The sequence below is a fragment of the Clinocottus analis genome, unplaced genomic scaffold (assembly GCF_023055335.1).
Source record: "Clinocottus analis isolate CAN_PGR_092001 unplaced genomic scaffold, fCliAna1.0.p SCAF_7, whole genome shotgun sequence".
Classification (NCBI taxonomy): Eukaryota; Metazoa; Chordata; class Actinopteri; order Perciformes; family Cottidae; genus Clinocottus; species Clinocottus analis.
Genome location: NW_027176229.1, coordinates 17,044,112 through 17,065,499, shown reverse-complemented (window position 1 = coordinate 17,065,499; position 21,388 = coordinate 17,044,112). Strand labels below are relative to the sequence as shown.

The window sequence follows — 21,388 nt, the reverse complement described above, 5'->3', positions numbered from 1 at the left end:
ATATACAATAATTATCAAAATAATATATTACTAATATGTATTGTTTTTATTGTTCACTATACGGCTATATTAGCACTTCGCCATTTACACATGGCAGTAGCGACCCAAACGAACCTTGAATTACTTTAACACTGACTTGAATATGCTCAGTGACATGTACGAGGGTCATGGAATGCAGCATCAAAAGTAACGCACTGCCGCAAAGTTTCTAGCTGTCAACAAACTGGAACAAGTTTTGTCCTTGTCCACACACGCTTCGGCTAGCTTGCGTAAACGAGTTTGTTTTTTTAAAGCAAAATGTGAGTCTACTCTAATTGTCAAAGGATAGACAGATATGTTGAATGTCGGAGGTGTAAATAAAGCAGAGGGCAGACATGGAAACCTGCGTTATGTCCGCGCTGGACAGACCCGCTGCGGAGCTGACGGTCATGGATGTGTACGACATAGCGGCGGGGGTCGGACAGGAGTTTGAGCGGGTCATCGATAGGTTTGGGTGCGAGTCTCTAGTCGGGGTGGTGCCCAAAGTAGTCCGGATCCTGGAGCTGCTGGAGGCCCTGGTGAGCAGCGGAGCCGCCGGACAGGAGGCCGATGAGCTGCGGAGGGAGCTGGATAGGCTACGGCAGGAGAGGAGCGACAGATTCGGGCAGGAGAAGAAACACCAGAAGGTTTGTGCGCGCGTGTACCGGTTTATTAGTTTACCTGTGTGTGTGTGTGTGTGTGTGTGTGTGTGTGTGTGTGTCACCTTACTTACTGACTGTGTGTACTTGTTTATTCATTTACCTGTGTGTGTGTCCGTCTGTCGTTGCGTTGGCATTTGTATTTTCCCCGAGTGACAGCTACAATGATGAACAACTGCAATTCCCCCAAAACCTTTTCTAAAAGTTATCTTTAAATAGCAGTCTAATTAACTATTTATAGTTTTTGCCTGCAATCCGTAAGTGATTCTGTTAATCAATTTAGTAGTATTTGTGATAGTCACAGATAAACTCGATAACGATATTATTAAATTATACTATTGCATCAAATTAGTTGTAATACCTTTCCTACACACTACGACTTAATTGCTATGCTATCATAATGATAAGGTAGTAATTAATTTGTGTTACACTAAACGATACACATTACTACATTTTCATGAACAGCACACTTTTTATAAACTCAAATAATGTGTGATTACAACAAAACTAAGCGATTTGGAAGGCAGCTAAATCTGATGTAAAGTCTTATTGACTTGGTCATGGCCTCATCTTCACCCAACTATGAAGACACATTGCAAACAAATACCACTGTGCAGACCCTTGTTTGTGTTTGTCCTCATTTATATGTTTTCTTTACCCCTTATGCTCAGGAGTTGGAGCTGGTGGAGGATGTGTGGCGAGCAGAAGTGCAGGACCTGCTCTCTCAAATCAGCCAGCTTCACACGGAGAACAAGAGGCTGTTAGTGAGCCTCTCGCTCAAAGAGTTCCCCGTCACAGAGGAAGACCTGCAGAAACAGGAGGGTGGGTTGTCTGCAGACTTGACTCTCATCCAGGATTTGACTGGGAGGTTACCACTATAATCATATATGGGATAAGAAAAACTGTTTTATTTTTTTTTTAACATTAACTTCATCATCACGTCATTTTTTCCCCAAAGGTTTCCTCAACTTTCCGGGTGGAAATGCAATATTTAATTTTCAAATTATATGGTAATAGAGACCAATCCGATACGCTGGATTGGTATCTATGCCAGTATGGACATTATTAAGCGGTAATTTGTAATGTAATTTAAATAATTAAGTGTTCCCGATATCAGTTAGATTCATGCGAATATACGCATGATTTGATATAGCTATCTTAACTCATGCATATAACTCATTGGGATGAGTTGGCAGCCTACTGTCACTAAAAGAATGTATATGTGTAGCTATCAGGAGGGAAATAGTTTTAGTTAATCTCTACGGTGATTATAGAAGGTAGTGATGATTGAATTGTGAGTTGGCAATATAAAATATACAAGTGTTAAGAATATGAAAATGTACTAAGCATTTAATACAATAACTCCTAATAATCACAACACAGACATCTGTTGCTGTTTGAAGTCTTGGCATGCATGTCATGCTGTACAGTATCTTGTGATGACTCTGGATAGGATGCTAAATTAGTTTAGTCTTGGCTGAGAGTCCCAGGACAGATTTGATTTATGTTACGAATGTGTGCTCACTGCAGATTTGTGTTGCACCGATTAACCATCTGCTGTATGTCACACATAATCGCCGTATGTTGTCACATGGCATTCCGCAGTATATGCTGCATGCTTTCATGTTGATGGGGAAAAAGGGGTCTGTGAAGAGAGGCAGTCAGGAGCTTGTAAAGAAGACTATTTTTAAAGCGGACCAGAATATATTGCTCCTGTGCGAGACTTTCACAGTGGCTGCAGCTATATTTACTGTCAGTGCCACAGTGCCCAAAGTGCTTAAAAACATGCTCATCCAAATGAATGGGGACTGAGTGATATATCACTCTGCTTATTGACACATTATTTGTCTTGAAATACATTCATGGAGTAGTATATGCTTTAATATATTGATTTACTACCATTTTAGTCAACCATTGGTTTTACTTCATTTTAGTGCAGCGGGACAATGAACAAGCCTGAAATGTGTTTAACATAATTAAACCCATAACCAGTGTGGGTTTGACTTGAACAATTACATTATATTATATTTCCATTGCCATGTGGTAATACAATTGCAAAAAATGTCTATTCTGAAACTCCTTTTATGTTATGTTTATATTTATATTTTGTAACCGCTTGCCAGACACGTTGCATTTTTCTTGTCAAATGGATTTCGCTGAATTTGGTCATTTCATTTATTAAAAGGGTTGCTGTTTGACACAATAGGAACAAATAGTGAATAGTACGAAATAAATGGTTGAGCAAGGAAATTAAGGAATCCTCCCGTTCCACCATTGATGTTTTATTTTTGTATGATGCTCAAAGGAATGTCGGAGAAAGAAAAGCAGGTGATGAAGAAGCTGAAAGACTTGGTGGATAAGCAGAAGGATGAAATCCGGGCTCAAGACCATGAGCTGACACAAAAAAACGAGGAAGTCGAGGCGGTAAGAAATTACACCATATACAGCATTATTACTGACAACCCTTTTACATTAGTTGACAATTTACCTCCTTGGACCAGATTTTGTGAAGTCACAATATACATTTCCTCAATATAGCTCCAGATGCAGCAGCATCGGCTGATTAGAATCAATCAAGATCTTCGTCACAGGATGGGAGTGATGGAGGCTCAGGGCAAGGCACTGATCCAGCAGAGGGCCGAGCTGGAAGCTGCAGCACAGGCACGGCAGCAGGAGCTGGTCGCTCTGCAGCTGGAGGTCACAAGGCTGAGAAAGGAGCTCCAGGGGTGGGAACTGGAGAAAGAGGTCACTGATATAGAAGAAACCTCTCTTACCAGATCTGGGGTGGCACCACCTACATCGTCACAGATGACGGTAAGAAAAAGAGAAAGGGATTATCTTCAGAAGGCTGGAAACCATGAACAACATTAGTTTGAAATTAGGTTCAGCCATAGTTCGTTTCTGGCAGGCTTTAAATGGATCTTTTGTGTTACCAATCCAGTCCCCAGCATCTAACTCCATCAAACCAAATTCAGTGTGGGTGGAATGTGGAGGGGATCCTGGTTTCCTGGCAAACTGCTTTGAGCGTCACAAGAGTCCTTCACTTCACCCAAGGTCATCAAAAAGAGAAAATAATGAGGAAGAGGGTGACAAAGATGAGGACACAACAACATTGTTACTGGTAAAAAAAACAAAACCTGTTTAACTCCCTTCTGTGCACAGTCTGACTGTTATAGTAGATGCCAACACTATTTACATAAAACATAAAGCATGAGCATACTGTCACGTTGGTGTGTCCTGAAGGTCTTACAAGCATGTTGGATACATTCCCTATCCCATGAAAATTTGCAAAATCTTAGTTTAAAAATAACGTTTTCAATCTGTTTTGTGTTCAACTTCAGTGTTCATTTTATTTTATTGTCACGTTACTTAATTCTTTCATAGCCAATGGTTGATATGAATGACTACCACCACAGAATTATTTATCGGTTCAACCTTTCTGCTCGAGAGAAATGCTGAATGTATGTTTTGACTGCAGAAGGTTTCAGATGATACAGACTCGGGGCAAGAGACGGGCAGCCTGGAGCAGGACTCAGACAAACCTCGCTTCACCCTGCAGGAGCTGCGGGAAGTCCTGCAGGAGAAGAATGAACTCAAGGCCCAAGTGTTCTTGCTACAGGAAGAGTTGGCATTTTACAAAAGGTATGTTTTGTTTCCAAAATTAAGATTTTATTAATCACAATTACACGTGACTCTGGTGCAAGAATTAAAACTTACCTCTTATGCATCTCTCAGTGAGGAGTTTGAGGACGACATCAGCTTCATGGTTTGTCCTCCATCTCCTCCACCATGTTCCAGTTCCACTGATCAGGCCGAATCTGGAATCAGACACTTGTAAGTAATGAGTTGACTTGGCCTTTGCACACTTTTCTTCTTTGACAAAGTTTACCTTTGTATTTGTCAGTTAGGGCCAGCATCTCTCCACCCTGTTCTAATGTTTTCCTGTGCCACTCCATTGGTGTAATCTATCATCATAATGTGTCTTACGAATGCCATCAGAGAAACATTCTTAACTGATTTTACAGGAATCTATAAAACAAATAGCGCTTGTTTTTAATCATGTAAGGGGGCCATAGCGAGTGTCTCTGTGGTCATTGAGGGTCACAGAACATATAATTGTGATGTAATGGGAATTTTATATTCTTAGATTAGAGATCACAACAACGCTTCTAATACTTTTTGTGTGTTTTTTTTGCTTCATAATATCCCTCTTGTCTCTATCTTGTTGTGTCACCATTTCCATTGTCATCTCTGGACAGGATCTTCACTGCCATAATGCCGATGGTGGCAGCCGGTTTGATTGCAGATGACCCTACATTGTTGCCATTAAGAAGACTTTTCTTTGTATAAATAATATTTGTTTAAATTATACAATTGGTTTAATTTTTCCCACTCTGTGTCTACCCCTGTTTGTTTCTCTCAACAAAGCTTGTCCATCAACATATTTTACAATAATTGCTTAAATTGCTGTATTACTTTATTTTAAACTTAATCTGTATGTTGTTTATACAGTTGACATTGTAATGAATTAACTTGTGTTTTTTATTACTGTAGTCCACTTTTATAATACATTTTGGCCATATCTGGACACCTTAATATGTATTTATAAGTAGCGTCATCCAAACTTTTGATAGTGCCGATTATGCTGTAATAATAATGTCAAGCATCCAAGTTTACCACTGCATTGTTTTATTTAAAATACAGAAATTATGTCACTGCATTTCTCAGAGAATAATGACATCAAATGTCAGCGATTGACTTTGCCATAAGACCAATAAATGGAAACTCGTATAGATATATGATTTATATCATCATATATTTATATAATCAAATTATTGTCAAGAGTGTGAGTCATTTTTCAATCTGCAGCAAGTGAGCTGGATGATCATGTGCCTGTAGTTTTGTATAATCCACTGAATTGATGAAAAGAGGGTGTTACTGTATACCTGCAGCACTACATTGTGGCACCGCCTCCTTTAATTTCAGCCAGTGCAATCACACTGGTAAGATACCAGTACCAGTACACCTATTCCAACAATGGTTAAATAATGAGTACTGTAAAAAGCCTGTCCCAACAGCAAATATATGTGCTGTGTTGTATCTGGAAAATAATGCTTCTTCAGAATAAAGTCATAGTTTCATTTTAAATCTTTTAAATGTTGTTATTGTATTGTGCTATATGTAGGCCGATAGTATATGATTTTGTGGAGGCAAGAATCTTTCCCTGGTCATTTCATGTTAATAAATAAAAAAATACAAACGATAGATACAAATAATCCTGTATTGAATCCTCGAGGAGAAATTCAGGAATAAGTACCGATATGTTGAGAAAGTAAACAATTATTAGAGGAATATACAATTAATTATAATACTAGAGCACTAGAACTCAAAGTTCCAACATAATGTTGTGATAACGTCAGCAATGTAAACGGTGTAAACTAGATCAGTACTGTATATATGATAATTAATGATACTTGGTGTTTGTCGTATAACATCAAAGCGACATTTAGTGTGGTAACGATACATACAAACCAGTCTAAAAAAGGCAAATAGAGAGGGAGAGCAGTACGAGCGAGAAAGATCACGTGCTTTCCCACCTGATACTGAGAAGAAAAACTAAGAGCTGTAACTCAAACGTCCTTCATTACTGCGTGTCTGTTAAGTGAGAAAAAGACCCGGATGGGCGGCGTTAAGGGAGTCATCTGTATCTCTTTACGATCTTTGTGTCTACCTGTCGCTAGGATACTTTGCCCTCCTCTCCACCGCGTCACGCCATTGGTGGAGGCCCGATGGAGGAAGCGCTGCCGCTCTGGAAGTTTTACCTTCAGGCAGTAAACGTGTTGAACTCAAAACCAAAAAGAAGAAAGAAAGGGACTATACCGCGTTGTAAACAGTAGTTAGCGGAGGAGAGTTAACTGTATTTTAGCTTAGTTAGGACTTGTATCGTTTCGTCATGGAGTTTGGCGAAGAGTCTTCGCCGGCTCTGGCTTTCGAGAAAGACGCGTTTGAGCTCACGGTGGAGGACGTGTATGACATCTCGTATGTAATCGGACGAGATTTGTTGAAAATAAGCAGCACAGGTGAAGAAGTGTCGGACTTACAATTCCGAATAGTTCGCGTGTTGGAAATGTTCGAGACTTTGGTGAATAAGTACAACTTGTCTCTGGAGGAGTTGAGGATGGAGCGGGACAACTTGAAGAGCGAACTGGACCGGATCGTCCAGGAGAGCTCTTCCGGACAGGGCACGGTGAGTGGTACGGGCTGCATGTAGACTGAAAGTCTTTGTCAGGCGTGATGTGGATGTTGAGAGATGATTATCCTGTCTGCCGTTGAAGCAAACAGCGGGTCCAAACCAGCTGCTGGTGGACCTCACGGACCCCAACAGGCCGCGCTTCACCATGCAGGAGCTGAAGGAGGTTCTGCAAGAGAGGAACCAGCTCAAGGCTCAGCTCATGGTGGCTCAGGAGGAGCTTCAGCTGTACAAAAGGTAGAGTCCTCTCTATGATGGGATCTAAAGTGTTGTTATTGTTAGTTCTGCATAAGATTGTTCATGTATTGCTAATTAAGTTGTTTTCAGTGGAAACTATTGTGAAATCTGAACGCTGCCACGTATGGTAGCATTCTTGTTTTAGGCTTATGATTGAATAAAATGAGAATGAGAGACTTTTGAAACCATCTGTTGGCCTACTGACAATTCTCATATTAATACACATCTAACACCCATAAACTATTGTGATACTGATAGTTTTTTAAATGGACACTATTATCCTGTATTATCACATGCATATCTGCCATTACTAATACAGAGACTGTATGTATACAGACATGGCAGGCTTGTAATCAACTGTTTTTTATAAAGACATTATTTGTATATGTTGCTAATTTGACAAATTTGATCCTGAAATAAACCTCAACAATACTCATTGTTGAGGTTTATTTCAGGATCAAATTTAATTTATATACCGCAGTTATACAGACATCAGCAGCATCTTTTTGATAACAACACTGATAGGAGTTTAGAAGGGGAAAAGATTAACCTTATTGATAGCTTCAACCTGATCGTGTGGATTCAGTATTTACAGCGTTATTAAAACATTCTCAATAATACGGAAACTACTTTCTTCTGCAGTGGGATTCTGCCACAAGCTGAACCAGCCATGGTGGAGGTGGATCTGGAGACACAGACACCTACAGGTCACAGGCCAGCAATAATAAATGATACAAAAGAGGAGAAGACAACAATAAGCAAACTGTGAGTAGAACAAACCAGGCACGCGTGTTATTGTTGTTGCACAACGACATGCAGTTGTTCCTTAATGTCAGCCATGAAAAAAAATACAGAACACTAATATACAGGCAACAAAGAAGTCATTTAAAAGTTTAGCAAGAACAAACTAACATTTATTTTGTATCTTTTAACTTTGGGTGGAAAGAGTCCAAGTAAATGTAATCAGCTGCCCCATGACGTTGAAGTAAGCTAGTAGAAAGATTGTTCGCACAGCCGTCTCCTGTCTCCTAATGATGTGCTTGTGACCAAATGAATTCATGCTGATGCTTAGGATGTTTTTGTGAGCATTGAACGAGAGAACTGCTGCAGCCCATCAGTAATTACATTTCGTCATGACTAAATGATGCTTTCTCGTTTTTACTAGTATGTTCCATGTTCTCTCCACCATGCTCAGGAACAAACGTCTCACGTTAACTCCCGACCTTTTCTCGTTATAGGTTTTCATTCAGACGGAAATAAGTAAAATCTCTCAGAAGTGACCATGGAGAAGAAAAACAGGAGTTGCCAGTCTACTTAATTAACCACTTTTTTTTTTACCATGTATGCTTGTTAGTTTAACAAGCACTGTATTTTAACCTAAAATTGTTTATCATCAATGTAGTAGAAATTTATATCATGTTGAAAGTTTGATGAAGATATGAAATGTAACTGGAAAGTATTATCTCAAGTGTTGGAAATTATGTTAAATGCATTCACTCGAAATGAAGTAATTATAGGCTCAAAAATTTACTTAAATATTTAATGTGTTGTTTTACAGATGATACAAATTATCATCTCAATGTAGACAAAAAAGATTGTATTGTTAATCCAATAAAGTCAGAGTCCACTCAACTTTGTTGCACATATGTAAAAGGTACCGTCGACATCAGTTGTTCTACAAGTCACTGTACAACAGAAATGCAGCTGAAAGGCAACCGTCAAAACAGTTTGACAAATATATTTCTTTATGTCTCAACTCCTCAGTAGCTGCATCTTCAACTGCACCGTGAGATGGATGTAAATATGACATTCAGGAGCCCCACTAGCCTAAAGGTTAAGGTTTATAACCACAACATTGTATGCTACCTTCTAGCCGGGACCTTTGTTGCACGTTATTCCCCCTCCCTCCCTCCCCCTCATCGATTTGTCCGTTTAAACACTGTCAAACCACTGTACAAAAAGTGGAGCGGGTCATCTTAGATAAGCTTATTTCATAAATGTCCCAGATCACCTTCAATTTATTCCTTAATTTACAGCCCAAGTAATAATTTACAACAGTAAAATTGAATTCTTAGTTATACTCATTACAAAAAGCAAACACCATAGACAACGTGAAACACTACTTATCCCGGAGAAAAACATTTCACGCTTGCATCAATCTGCTACAATTAGATAAAAAAAATAAAAGCATGGTAAAAAAGTTGCAAAAATACACTAGTTGATCGCTCTCATAAAATGCATTTTACTTCATAAAAAAGCCTTTTGAGTAATGTTCATTTCTAGCTTCTTTTACATTAAACCGAGAGACAGAAGAGAGCACCAATTCATCTGTAATATTACCACCTGTGGTCGTGGATTTAGTATTTGAGCCAAGGGTGAGCCAAGACTGAGGCTTTACTCCGGTCCCCGTAGTCATACAGCAGCTCTTCCTCTGCTTTGATGTCTCTGGAAGCCACAAAGATGAGATGAGGGGTTCCATCGATGGCGTGAAGCCGAGTTTGACAGTTTCCTGTTTTACTGTGGTTGATAAGTCTTCCTAGGCGGCCCGTTTCCTCTGTAGCATCCACACTGTAAAGCGTAAGCAATTCAAGTTTAGACAGTCACTAAAACACAAGACAGGCATCCAAAACAGATGTCAAGAATATATATATTTTTTAAATTCAAAGCCTGACACTTATGACATGTCTTTACAAGGAGACTACTTTTTAGAAGACTGCATTTCCTGAGACAGTCCAAATCTTGACAACTATATTTTACATACATTCCTAAAACATCTGTGTATACGTAAAAAATAAAAAAAAAGGAACAACATAGTCTGAGTCTTGAGTTACCCTAAAAAGTTCAAGGGACGCAACTAATCTGCCCAAACATTTAATTATTGTATAACCAATATAGATTTCCTCAGTCAATCTTAACTGTACCAAATACACTCAATTTGTTAAGCAAATTCTAAAGACTTTTCCAAAGCGTTTTTAAAAAAAACTAAAAAAAACACTTGTCCAAGCATGCAAATATATTTTTACTAATTCCATGATGTTTACACTCTTTCATAACTGCAAGGACCCTGCTCTATATGGAAGCCAGCAAAGGTAAACAAGAAACATGCGAAGAGCGATGGACATAATGTGCAACCTAACTTGAGTTTATAAAATTGTACGGCATAACAAATAGTCTTAAGATAATCCCTTTGATTCAAAGAAGAGATCACAAGGGAGTGAATTGAAGAAAGAAACTAACATGTAAAAAGTGTGAAACAATAGGTCAGTCCTATTAGAAGGTGGTGACGTTTGGACTTACCAGTACGTTTTGGTTTGATACTGGAAGTAGTACATGTAACAGCCCTTTTGGGGATCCTGAGTGTACTGGTCCTCTCTTATTTTAGCCGCAGCTAGTTCTAGTAGGTCTCCATGGTACTCCACAACAAACTCTCCCTTTTTGAAGATCTTGGCAGCAAATATTCCCCTTCCTTTTCCTTCTATTGGTTTGATCTATTGACATTAAAAATCAGCAAAGAAGACACAGTTGGCTATAGTGCAGGGGTTGCTTTACGACTACTCTAAAAAATAAAAAAAAATTGGTTAGGGATTTTTTACCCAAACTATGCATTTTGCCATTAAAAGATATCCAATGAATTCTGTTGTTACTAAAGAATACCATTTACAGCCATCAACATCTGTTAATGTGCAGAAATGGGAGAACTGCAAGTAACAACATCAAAATACATGGTGAAATGCATCCAACACATTTGGACTAAACTAGGCAAAGTACATTTTGACCATTAAATGTTACCTGCAATCCTTCTTCAGTGCTATTCTTTATCAGGTCATCAATGTGTCTGTGTTCTTCACTCTGTTGACAATTTTAGTAATTGGGTCAAGGTTAAACTTTCTGTTACGGTTAGAGATATAGAGTTGCATAACATAAAACTATCACAAAAAAAGTCCCCAAAATAACCAATAATAATAACCACAGAAAACATTTTTCTTACAGACCTTTAACTCTGTCTTTGTTTTTCTTTTACTCCGTCTGATGGGATAATAGTCTGTGACTTTTCTGTTTTGGGGAGCTTTATTCTCCGTTCTGAAAAGAGACATTATGTAAGTAATGGTAGTTTGTGCAACGATCTGCGAAAGCAGCCATGTCTTTTGTTTTTCTAATGATACTGGCTTTGTTTTTCTGTGCTTACTTTTTGGCTCCGAGTTTGCGACCAGCTCTACTCCGAGGTTTGTCTGAAACAGTGTCGTCTGCTGCAGACTTTGAACTTGTGTGCGTGATTGACTCTTTTTGCTCAAGTTGGTCAGTGGATTGTTTTCTGATCCCATGACAAGCCGTTTCAGGCTTCTGCTCCTTGGACTCATAACTCTCAGATTTTATTTCATTAGGTATGTCTAGAGGAAGAAACAAAGACTGAAAGTGACAGCTTCCCTTCATAATTTGCTTTAAATAAACACTGCAAAGTAACTTTACTAAAAAAAATTTAAAAAAATAGTGAGTCAGTGAACACTGCTACCATTCACAGAAAATGTTTCTGTGGTACATGTGAATCTACTGAACATACTGTAACATAGTGGTGGCTCACAGAAAATACATCATATGAACTAGAAATGACCAAACAACAACATTTTAGATTAATTAAATCAATTAGTTCTAAATTTTAATTTGGTACTCACCTTTTTTTAATTTAGATGTGAATGCATTAGTTGCATCAGATTCTTTTCCCTCCTGGATCAGCATGCTTGAATGGTCGCTCAGAGGGGATCTAGGTTTGCTTGGATTCCGTAGACTTTGTAAAATTGACTGGACTGTACCTACACAATCCTACAAAAGTATAATTATTTACCCTGGTGAAAAAATTAGAAACCCTTTCATTCACTTAAGGACTTGGATACACATTCACCTAAATCAGATGTGACATCTTATGAAGCCATGTTTAGAACCTTGTAGCTGCTGCAGATTGTATTAAATGTTTTTATTTGAGCTACTATAACTAACAACAGGCATGCGAGAAAACAAAGTAAACAGACTGCTAGCTTATGAAGACCTCACTGTTCTGCCTGCCAACTGTAAACATTAAAATAGTATAATAGTGGCGTATGTATTAGGATTAAATTATAGTTTATTAATAAACTAGGCACCTAACCAGTGCCATATGTAAATACAAATTATTCCTTTTAAACGCTTATAGTACAATATTAGAGTACGTGCCGTTAATTGAGTAATTCCTCTGGTGACAATGTGTACATGTGGGTGCCCTTTCTTTTTACTCCTTTTGGTTGGGCATTGGGCTAGGTTTTGCCTGAAAGGCTTAATTCTGGGTTAAAGTAGTATTTGTAGTACAGCATGAAACGGAGGCTGGACCCCAGTGGCAGTATCATCACCTTTTTTCGGTTGGCGGTTAACACAGAATGTAGTCACACCAAAATAAATGGCCGTTTTCTTCTGTATTTAGCAAACACAGAAGCGTAAAACTAAACAACAAAACATGCCTTGTTATTTGCGGGTTTGTTTTCCTTTGTCTCCTTCCGCGAGGCGACTTTATGTTCAACAGAGTCCTGAGACTTTTTGTCGGCTTTCTTCCCTTTATAAACACGAAAATACATACAAATGTTAAGCATGGATGTCTCATTTACACGACATTATACAAAGCACACTATTGCCTGCGAAAACAATTTAAACTGCTTTTAGTAACGACCAGTTGCATGCATTTAAAGTATTTGTTGTATCTTTAAGCTGGTGGCGTTAGCTACACGTTCACTAACCTTACTGTGTGACATGCAACACATGCGGAAACGACAACACATTCGGAAGTTTACCTTTTGCCATGTCAGTTCACAGAATAAAATGAGAGGACAGGGAGTCTATTTAATTTGCCCTGTGTCCACGGGCTCCTTGCTTTGCTCAAGTTCCTGTTTCAATCTTCAACAACGAGTATGAGACCACTTCGCTGCAATGTGAAGCGTGAGAGCGTCGTGGATTTAAAAACGGTCCTGAACTTCTCATTGGCTTATTGGTCGAGGCGGGAGGGGCACGAGCATGAAGGTAGTTATCTCATTGGCTGCAGCTCTGACGTCACACGGTCGGTCAACAAAGTTTGGCTTGATACATGTGTCCCACCCATATAGTCTATGGTCGATTTTACTTTAAAGCAAGTATGTATTATAAAACAAAAGTGGCAAAGTATTTTATTAAGAAAATAAAATATGTGCAGTTGTGTTGAAGGAAATTGTCCTGGGGATGTAAGAGTCCAGGTCAGTTCCCCAGGCTTTGTTAATGAACCAGAGTGCAGCTAGAAAGAAACTGTTCTTGTGGCATGAGATCTTGGGCCTGATAGACAGTAGACTCCAACCAGAGGGAAGGGACTAAAACAGTTTATGTCCAGGTTGAACGGTTTGCTAACATTCAGTGATAACTTGTGCTCAATGGTATGCAACGAAATTATCGTTAAAACAGTGTTCCAGCTTTAATATTGTGGACTGTGTTTTCAATATAGAATGAGCCAGCAGGAAAAGCTTCAGTGAATTCAGAATTGAAGCTGAAACTGCAACTGCAACAATAACAACTTCCAGGAAATGAGTGAGGGGAAAGTATGTCATCAAACGATAATGTGAAACAAATGTGTATCCAAGACAAATAACACCTACAGGTAAAGGTAGTATATTTGCAACTTTTATCTATATTGTATTTCAAGATTCATGTTTTTTTTCCTCAGGAGAACATCTCATCAAGCATTGACAACATTTTTTATTTTATTTTGTTCTTTTGTTTTCATTCTCCAGTCTGCATCTTTATCTCGTTCTGTAACTTTGCATGAAAGATGCCATACAAATACAATGAACTGTTTACAGTACACCCCTTCAGGTTTAGTGTTTTAATCTGTGTAGGCATAAAAATACAAATTCATTCCCTTTAAAGATTTCAAACAGTGTCATTTCCAGGTTTGGAGTTTGCGGCCAGAGTTTCTCTGAAGAGTCTTTTTCTCTCTAGATTCTCATTTACCTTCTTCCTCTTCTCTTGTTTCCTCAGCTCAGACTCTTTCTTCTTTACAATAACTTCACTGAGTTCACCTTTATAAAAGACATCAAGTTTCTCTCGCATGATTTCCCGAGCACGCTTCCGATTTATATCCACGGATCTGGTTTGATGGCACTGCAGGGGGAGATACAAGAAATAACATTAACATACAAATGTAAAGAACTTCCCTGTGAATCTCAACTTTTAAGACAACCTGGACAAGAAGTACTTTCATTTTGACAACTACATTTAAATGACAACCGTGGCTGCAGAGCATGTAATATAATTAAAAGCATCAAAACAACTACGGATGTTGAGGTGAGACTGATTTGTCAACTGAGGTTTCCAAGGTTAAGAAATGCAATCATCATAACGTTGACAATATCAATAACACGTGGAGCAATAGCAGTGTTTACAGTTATGCACAGGAGGGTTTTAAAAACAGGATTAACCTTCACAACAGTCCCAGTGGGTGTGTGCTTGAGCACCACACAGTTGCTGGTTTTGTTGGTGGCCTGTCCTCCGGGTCCAGATCCTCTCACAAACTGCTCTTCAAGCTCGTCCTCGTTCAGGACTGGGAAATCTATCAGGTCCTTTTTACCAGCTGTCAAGACACACGTCAGTCCAGACGGGAGCGGCCTCAGCAGGGAAACTCTGTGAGGAGCCCCCCACATGATCCGAGTGGACATACTGTATATGCAGCTGATTAACGGGGAAAGCCGCAACATCTATTGCAAGTCAGAGTAAAAAGGGAAACACAGCACGTGTGTTACCAAATATTGAATATAAATAATTTGACAAAAACCTGCCGTCCGTGCAGAATTAAGACTTACTGTCGGCTATAACATATTCCGGTCTGTCTCACGGTCATGTCAACGTGTGTTCTCGTCTGTTTTTGGTTCAGTCTTCTCTTCTTCGTCGTTTCCGTAATTTGTCGCGCAATCGGCAGGCGTCGTATTTTTCTTCGTGGAGAGAAAATAAAGTCTGTGTTGACCCTCTGCCGCCACCGTAAGTCGGTTCGCTGAACAAACCCCCAGTCGGTAGGAAACTGCAGAAATGTTTTATTAAACGCTGGCTGTCAACTTCTAAGGTTTGAGCTTTCTGGTGGGTGTTTGAAAAGCATGACTTTGCGTTAATGGTTGTTATTTGTCGAAGGTAGATATTAAAGTTAACAGGGCCGTGTCTACAAGGGCTAGTTAAGTCCTCCTGTTTAACATTCAGTATCTGATTGCCCTGAAGGATAATTAAACTTCAGGTGGGAAGAAAAGGTAACGCTTGTTCTCTTTCTGTAGTGCATGTGACTTAGATATTCACATTTACTCAAGTTATTTAATTACATATAGCTGTAAATAGAGGAAGGATATACATGATTTGATTAATAATGTGGAAGCTACAATTTGTGAAATTCACATGACCTCAAAGGTGGCCCAATCTCAAGGTGTTGCTTTTCTATGATGTGCATATATACAAAGATAGTATTCAAAGAATACAGTTGTGTGTTGTCTTTGATTTAGAGAATCATTTGCTTATACACCCCTAAATCATGTTACTGTATGTTAAGCCAATATATTATTGTCAGAATAAATGTCCCTGCATGCCAGGTCATACCATTCTATGTATAATTTTGGAGCCTCCCAAATATAACACACTCACACTAAGATGTGGCGTAGACCTAAAAGGTTATTTGCTCATTTAATTAAGCTGTTGCGTGTCAGCTCGGCGCAAGGCGCCTGTGTATTTGCCTTCTCCTCTCTGCAGGCCAGTCATGCTACTCTGGTTCTCACAGATGTCAAGTTGGCCAATCAGCAGAGTGGGGCCCAGAGTAAAAGGAGGAAGCCTGAGGAGTTCACTCTCTTCGTTTTTGTTCACTGCCTGCTGTTGTTGTTGTTAAATTGTTAATGCTTGTGGTGGAAGGTTGAGGACAGTGGGTGAGTTGAGAGACTTTATGTTTGTATACACACATAGTTTACCTTTGTTAACTTCAGGATTATTGGCCAGTGTCGCACCTGTATTTGTTTTGGTGAAGCTAGATTGAGATAAATATTGCAAAGCCATTTTGTTTGTTTTTGTTTTCAGAGGTAGGAGTTTAAAGCCTTGCTTTGTTATATCGATCTCTATATGTTTGACACAATCAGTTTGTCCCAACCTCTACCACATTGTATGAGAACCTTTGTTTGCATATACTCAAGTATAAAATAAATCACCTTAATTGTTCATTTTAATCGACTCTTTCGTTTTCTTTGGTTATCGTGTTATCGTCTCAACTTTATCCTGAGACGTAATAGATTCTAATTAGTGTTGACATCAACATCTGAAATGTTGATAAGACATTGTGACTTGTCAAATATTGACAATGGCACCAAAAGTTGATGTTGTTTATTAATTACCACTTTACCTGACAGTAGTTTTACTTTATTTATTTGTCATTTACACTACACAATATGTACCTTTTCTTTTTGTATTGTTTTACACTGCACAAGACATTGATAATGTTTAATCTAATGCTGTTGCCTAAATTATTTCAATTAAATCAATTTAACATCCATCCAAAATTTAACATCCATCTCTGCAGTGTTTAACACTTGTGAAGGAGAACAATCTTTTATAGTTCCTAAAGGATTCCTGAAAAGTCCAATTATTGTAATAACGATAACCATTTAACACTTTAAATAATTTTATTGCGAAATAGTTTAACATGGCCAGTACAAATGGACTGTGATGCAATGCTTCCTGCTCTCTCACTTGATAATTGCTATAATTAGTAAATCAGGAAAGTATGTAGGTCACCAGGAAAGGACAATCTCTCCGATGACCTGTGATCATATCATGGCTACAATACAACCATAATTAATACATTTTTGTCTATTTTGCAAAAGACTAACCTTTCAAATACAGTGCAACCCGCAGTATTTGGAAGAAATCTGTTTTATAATTTACAAAAATGGACATCTTCACAATCTTTTTAATTTGTGGTCCACCACACAATGGTAAAAATAATGCAAGTAATTGCTGCCAGATAATTTACAATTCAATAATACTATATTATGTATAATTAGTGATGAACTATGTCAATGACCTGGTCCCCTACCATGAACCAATATACCATTTTTGAGAATATGAGATTAAATGTACAGTAGCAAAGCAGATGTGCCAGGTGAACTGAGTTAGGGTAGGTTTCGCTATCATTACATGCCATACTATAACGTACGCTTACTGGCATGAGTGTAACACGACTGCTATAAATGCACCTTTGCAATTTTATACCCAATAATATTGCCATTGCCTGCAGAAATGAGTGACCACTTGTGATTCTAGTTCAGGCCATACAGTCCGGTGCCAACAGGGGGCGCCCTGCGACCGAAACTGCTCATTTTTACATATGCGAGTCTAAATTTCGTCACATCTACAGAAAGAAAGACCAACACCGGAAATGAAGTAACTAGTTCCTCAGAATAACATACAAAATGCGTTTGTGCTGCTGATTCTTATGCTTACACCAAGAATGTGTATAATCAGAGTCTTTATTATGACGTTTCAAATGGGCCTTTTATATCCATAAATCTCCATTAATAGATGGATTGGGAAAAATTGTCGACTTTTAATTCGAAAATTGTACCGGAAACGTGATTCAATTGGGTTCCCTTGACAACATTGTGTGTCGTGCCTGAAAGGAGGACTGTGAAGTCTTGCAGCGGCTCGGACTCGGGGAGGGACAACTTATGGCGGTTTCGCTTTAACTGTTTGCTTTTCTTTCTTCCCGGTTCTGAGGACGGTGGCGACAGCAGCTGGACTGCACTCCCTGCCGCCAACTCATGCGAGAGTGGCTCGGACAATCCCGGACATTTTTCTTACGTTAACATCGCTACTTTGGCCTTTTCCTGTCGTTCGAGGAGATCCAGCGTGCGGTTCTCCAGGCGCGAGGATGTGGGCAGATTCAGTAAACACGGGTCGATACGACGATTGATATGTCATGTGACCCGATCCGGAGCTGGTGATGTTTCTTTACGTGTCATCCTTACATGTCGTACCCGTAGCCCTTTCCTCCGCCAATGGGCCAGACAACCGGCGACGTGAAGGAAACCGGTCGCTGAGTTTCGATGCGCTCGTCTCGTTGACGGCACCGTGTCCTGACCTCGTCGAGTCGGCGGCCGTCTCTCGTTGAAAGCAGCCGTGTTGCATCGTGAACGCAGTGACCACGGGACGCGGGAGGAGGGCAGGTGAACTTTGCTTTGCTGAGTGCCGGAGTGTGGTGGAGCCAGGGGGTGCCAGGTGGAGCGGCAGCATCGGGTCCAGGTATGTGATGAGCATCGCAAGCAATCAGTTTGTCGTTACCGTGCTGCCATGTTGCTAGGTAACTACCCGACCGTGGGTTTACTCCAGTTCACATGTGATCGTTCGCTCCCAGAGATGCAACGCCATGTTCAAATATTACTCTTTTTATAAGGGTTTTTGACACCATGTGCTGTCGCAGCTCGCCGTCATATTTGTTTTAACTCACTTTGTGCTATGCGTAAGGCCTAAAGAAGTTCAGCCTACGTGTCTGCTCTCGGCCCTGTTGCTGTCACACAGGCATGCTGGTTAAAACTCCTGAGATGTTCCTCTCTATCGGGAATGTAAGCAGGTTTAACCTAAACATCTAATAGCAATAATATAAGTGGCTGGCATCATTGCTGGATCGTTCAGTAGACTTTCCAGTGATACCCAGGTGTGAGAATGTATTTACGACCGCCCCTGCTGCACATTATAGCATGTTTGAGTTTGACTCACCAAGGTCTGTTTAACTTAGGTTGCAGTCAGCTTCACTAGAACAAGGGTTTTTGCATGAACTCGGCCCATTTCTTTTTCAACAAGACTTAATGAGTTTCAACATCTAGAGTCACTCAACTTGACTTAGCAAGTTGGGTGAATCATTGAAGCAGTGCTGACTCTGAGGCTGTGGTGTCTGATGGCTCTGATTAGGACAGGAACTGATGGTTTCACTGGTACCCCGTTTCTTTCTATTTTCCTCCTTCAAACAACGCATGCAGTATGTTTTTGGATTTGGATTGAATTCTGAGACGAATGTTGATAATGTTTATCTGGGCATCAGCTTTTTAAGAGCAGTGTAAGATATCAGGAGACGCATACCGAGATATGTTGTTGTGTTGTTTTGGGGCCTGAAGACTAGTGAACTACTATGCACACAGGGTGAAACCTCACTTTGACATGTTAAAACCTGTCTCACTGAAGCCAACGGTTGTGAGGGTTATGTAACACACACTGTATCAGCTGCTCTGTGATCTCTAAGATGTAATTGGTTTTGCCATTTAGAATAACATAAAAGTGCAAATGCAGTTTGAAGAGTGGACAAAATAGATCTATCTGTATTGTGACACAGATTATTATCTTTTAGACTGATGACTTGTTTTAGACTGATGACGTTACCATGCATATCTGTTGTAACCTTATACAATAAGGTAGAGATGTCTGTAAACTTGGCAGCAGCTCAAAATATCTGCCTAACCAGTTTTTTGGTTGCGGCTTTTCTTCCCGCCAACTAAGAAAATACACTCAGACAGATGACTTCACAAAGCAAAGAACGACGGACTTCTTGCTGCGATATAATATGCTTTGAATGTTTAAAAACATAATCATTTCCTTTTCCATTGTTGTTCTAATCGTTAGAAGTGAATTGTGGGTAATTCTTTCAAGTGTGTTTTGCAGCATTGCAGACAGGTAGACAGGTGCATATATAGACCTCAAAAAGTCTTCCAAGCCTGCACTGATTTCACCTTCGCTGATAATTGTATATTCGTTTGTGATATAATATGTTGCCTATACAATTGTTAATATAACTAAATAAGGTTAAACAATTAAAAGTAGATGGATATCAATACCCCTCCCTCAGAAAATTGCTCACTGGAAGACTTTAGTTTTTATTCCTAAAAGATTTCCAATATTCATTCAGTATTAATATTGTATGAGTTTCCTAGAAAATAAGATTTGTAGCGTCAGGATTGCAAATTTAATCACAGCCATGTTCCTAAAGAAGTTTGACACATTCCAGAAGTTGGTTGAGTTTAGTGGTTCCTAAGTTCAAGGATAACCACACATGGACATCTTTACCTGGTGTGAATCAGTAGTTTTCTTATCTTGCTGCAGAGTATTTCTTAGCCAAGGAGCCATAATGTAGTAAAACATGTTTTATCATGTTTTAATGTATCTACACTGTTTTTTTTTGTTCCGTGTTCACTAGCTGCATTTGTTGAATCAAAGCGGTTGCTGTGTTTTGTCTTTTAACCGCCTCAGAAAGCAAAGTGGAGTCACTGCAATGACCTTATGGATAAATGAGGATAATATTTTCTAGCTGCACTCGGATACTATGCTAATGTTTGCTCATTTGTGTCTCACAGGTCTCTTTCCCTAAAACTACTATTAACCACTACTCCACGAATGTTATTCAGTTACAGGAGTGCCTGACAACCTCCTGATGGTCAGGAGGAAAAGGCTGTGAGAATATGTAAATATATGCTGTATGTCCGGGTGACTGTGGTGTGGAAAATTCCTGACAGAGGAGCCTGTAGCTTGTGAGCACGTGTTTGAGTATTCATAGCACTGTATCTGAGAGAGAGTTTTTTTTAAATGTATTCCTACACGTTACAGGTCTTCTGTTCTCCTGCTACATCCCTCGGTTTTCTCATGATTGTCTTTGAGGTAAAAAATTAGTATACAGCCATTTTAGTCAAGGAAACCAGAAAGACTCACTTCCTGTCAGTTATGGTTTCAATGACGTATGCAGCTGCTCACCACATCTTTTGGTTCCATGTATATTAGGGCTGCTGAACAGATGAGATTGCTGTAACAGGAAGAGCACAGAAATATCAGGTACAAACGCAGTAAAAACTACATGAGGCTTTTTTGAGGGGCGTTGACATTTTTACAACGGCTGTTACCAACAGTATATGTTGCACTATAAGATATAGTATAATCATAACTTGATTTTCCTGTTTAAGTGGTTATTGGACATTTTCTTCATGTTGCTCCATTGATTTTAAAAATATTCTTTTTTAAAATCTGTTGTAATATTTTAATACAGTCTGTCGGTTTAAGCAGAGGAGAGGTATAATCTTGGTTATTTACTTCGAGCAGACCATGGATTGTTTAGGAAGTCTATTGCATGTTGATCTTTCACTATATGCACACAATCACTGTCACACAAGACAAGGGGGTATTG

The 21,388-nt window shown here is 39.2% G+C and overlaps 5 protein-coding genes across 11 annotated transcripts in view; 3 read left to right on the top strand and 2 right to left on the bottom strand.

Annotated features, from left to right (window-relative positions):
- The first annotated feature begins 210 nt into the window (after positions 1-210).
- Positions 211-5,509, top strand: LOC137805318 (RILP-like protein 1). Its single transcript, XM_068605174.1, has 8 exons — positions 211-665; positions 1,349-1,499; positions 2,983-3,101; positions 3,216-3,491; positions 3,619-3,798; positions 4,156-4,319; positions 4,413-4,511; positions 4,937-5,509. Exons 1-8 carry the CDS (start codon positions 375-377, stop codon positions 5,025-5,027), a joined length of 1,371 nt encoding a protein of 456 aa, XP_068461275.1. The 5' UTR covers positions 211-374; the 3' UTR covers positions 5,028-5,509.
- A 944-nt stretch (positions 5,510-6,453) lies between these two features.
- Positions 6,454-8,500, top strand: rilpl2 (Rab interacting lysosomal protein-like 2). The gene is made up of 4 exons (XM_068566858.1): positions 6,454-6,924; positions 7,013-7,164; positions 7,807-7,929; positions 8,403-8,500. The coding sequence occupies exons 1-4, from the start codon at positions 6,631-6,633 to the stop codon at positions 8,422-8,424; spliced, it is 591 nt and encodes a 196-aa protein (XP_068422959.1). The 5' UTR covers positions 6,454-6,630; the 3' UTR covers positions 8,425-8,500.
- A 936-nt stretch (positions 8,501-9,436) lies between these two features.
- kmt5ab (lysine methyltransferase 5Ab) lies at positions 9,437-13,125 on the bottom strand. Of its 3 annotated transcripts, XM_068566855.1 has the most exons (8): positions 12,978-13,125; positions 12,651-12,742; positions 11,835-11,982; positions 11,351-11,552; positions 11,157-11,244; positions 10,954-11,013; positions 10,462-10,652; positions 9,437-9,732 (listed from the first exon to the last, which is right to left on the bottom strand). In XM_068566855.1, exons 1-8 carry the CDS (start codon positions 12,985-12,987, stop codon positions 9,522-9,524), a joined length of 1,002 nt encoding a protein of 333 aa, XP_068422956.1. In that variant the 5' UTR covers positions 12,988-13,125; the 3' UTR covers positions 9,437-9,521. The 3 variants fall into 3 exon arrangements, with proteins under 3 accessions (XP_068422956.1, XP_068422958.1, XP_068422957.1); XM_068566857.1 differs by lacking the exon at positions 12,651-12,742 and having other exon boundaries at positions 12,978-13,117; XM_068566856.1 differs by lacking the exons at positions 12,651-12,742; positions 12,978-13,125 and adding an exon at positions 12,062-12,111.
- An 892-nt stretch (positions 13,126-14,017) lies between these two features.
- Positions 14,018-15,096, bottom strand: mtrfr (mitochondrial translation release factor in rescue). The gene is made up of 3 exons (XM_068566302.1): positions 15,009-15,096; positions 14,628-14,903; positions 14,018-14,310 (listed from the first exon to the last, which is right to left on the bottom strand). Exons 2-3 carry the CDS (start codon positions 14,901-14,903, stop codon positions 14,080-14,082), a joined length of 507 nt encoding a protein of 168 aa, XP_068422403.1. The 5' UTR covers positions 15,009-15,096; the 3' UTR covers positions 14,018-14,079.
- Positions 15,097-17,822: 2,726 nt separating this feature from the next.
- The window catches only part of LOC137778925 (membrane-associated phosphatidylinositol transfer protein 2-like), a 37,599-nt gene continuing 34,033 nt past the window's right edge, over positions 17,823-21,388 (top strand). For all 5 annotated transcript variants that reach the window (XM_068566299.1, XM_068566298.1, XM_068566295.1 and 2 more), the window contains exon 1: positions 17,823-18,468. The gene's annotated coding sequence lies outside the window, so the exon portion shown is untranslated. The remainder of the gene's footprint in view (positions 18,469-21,388) is intronic.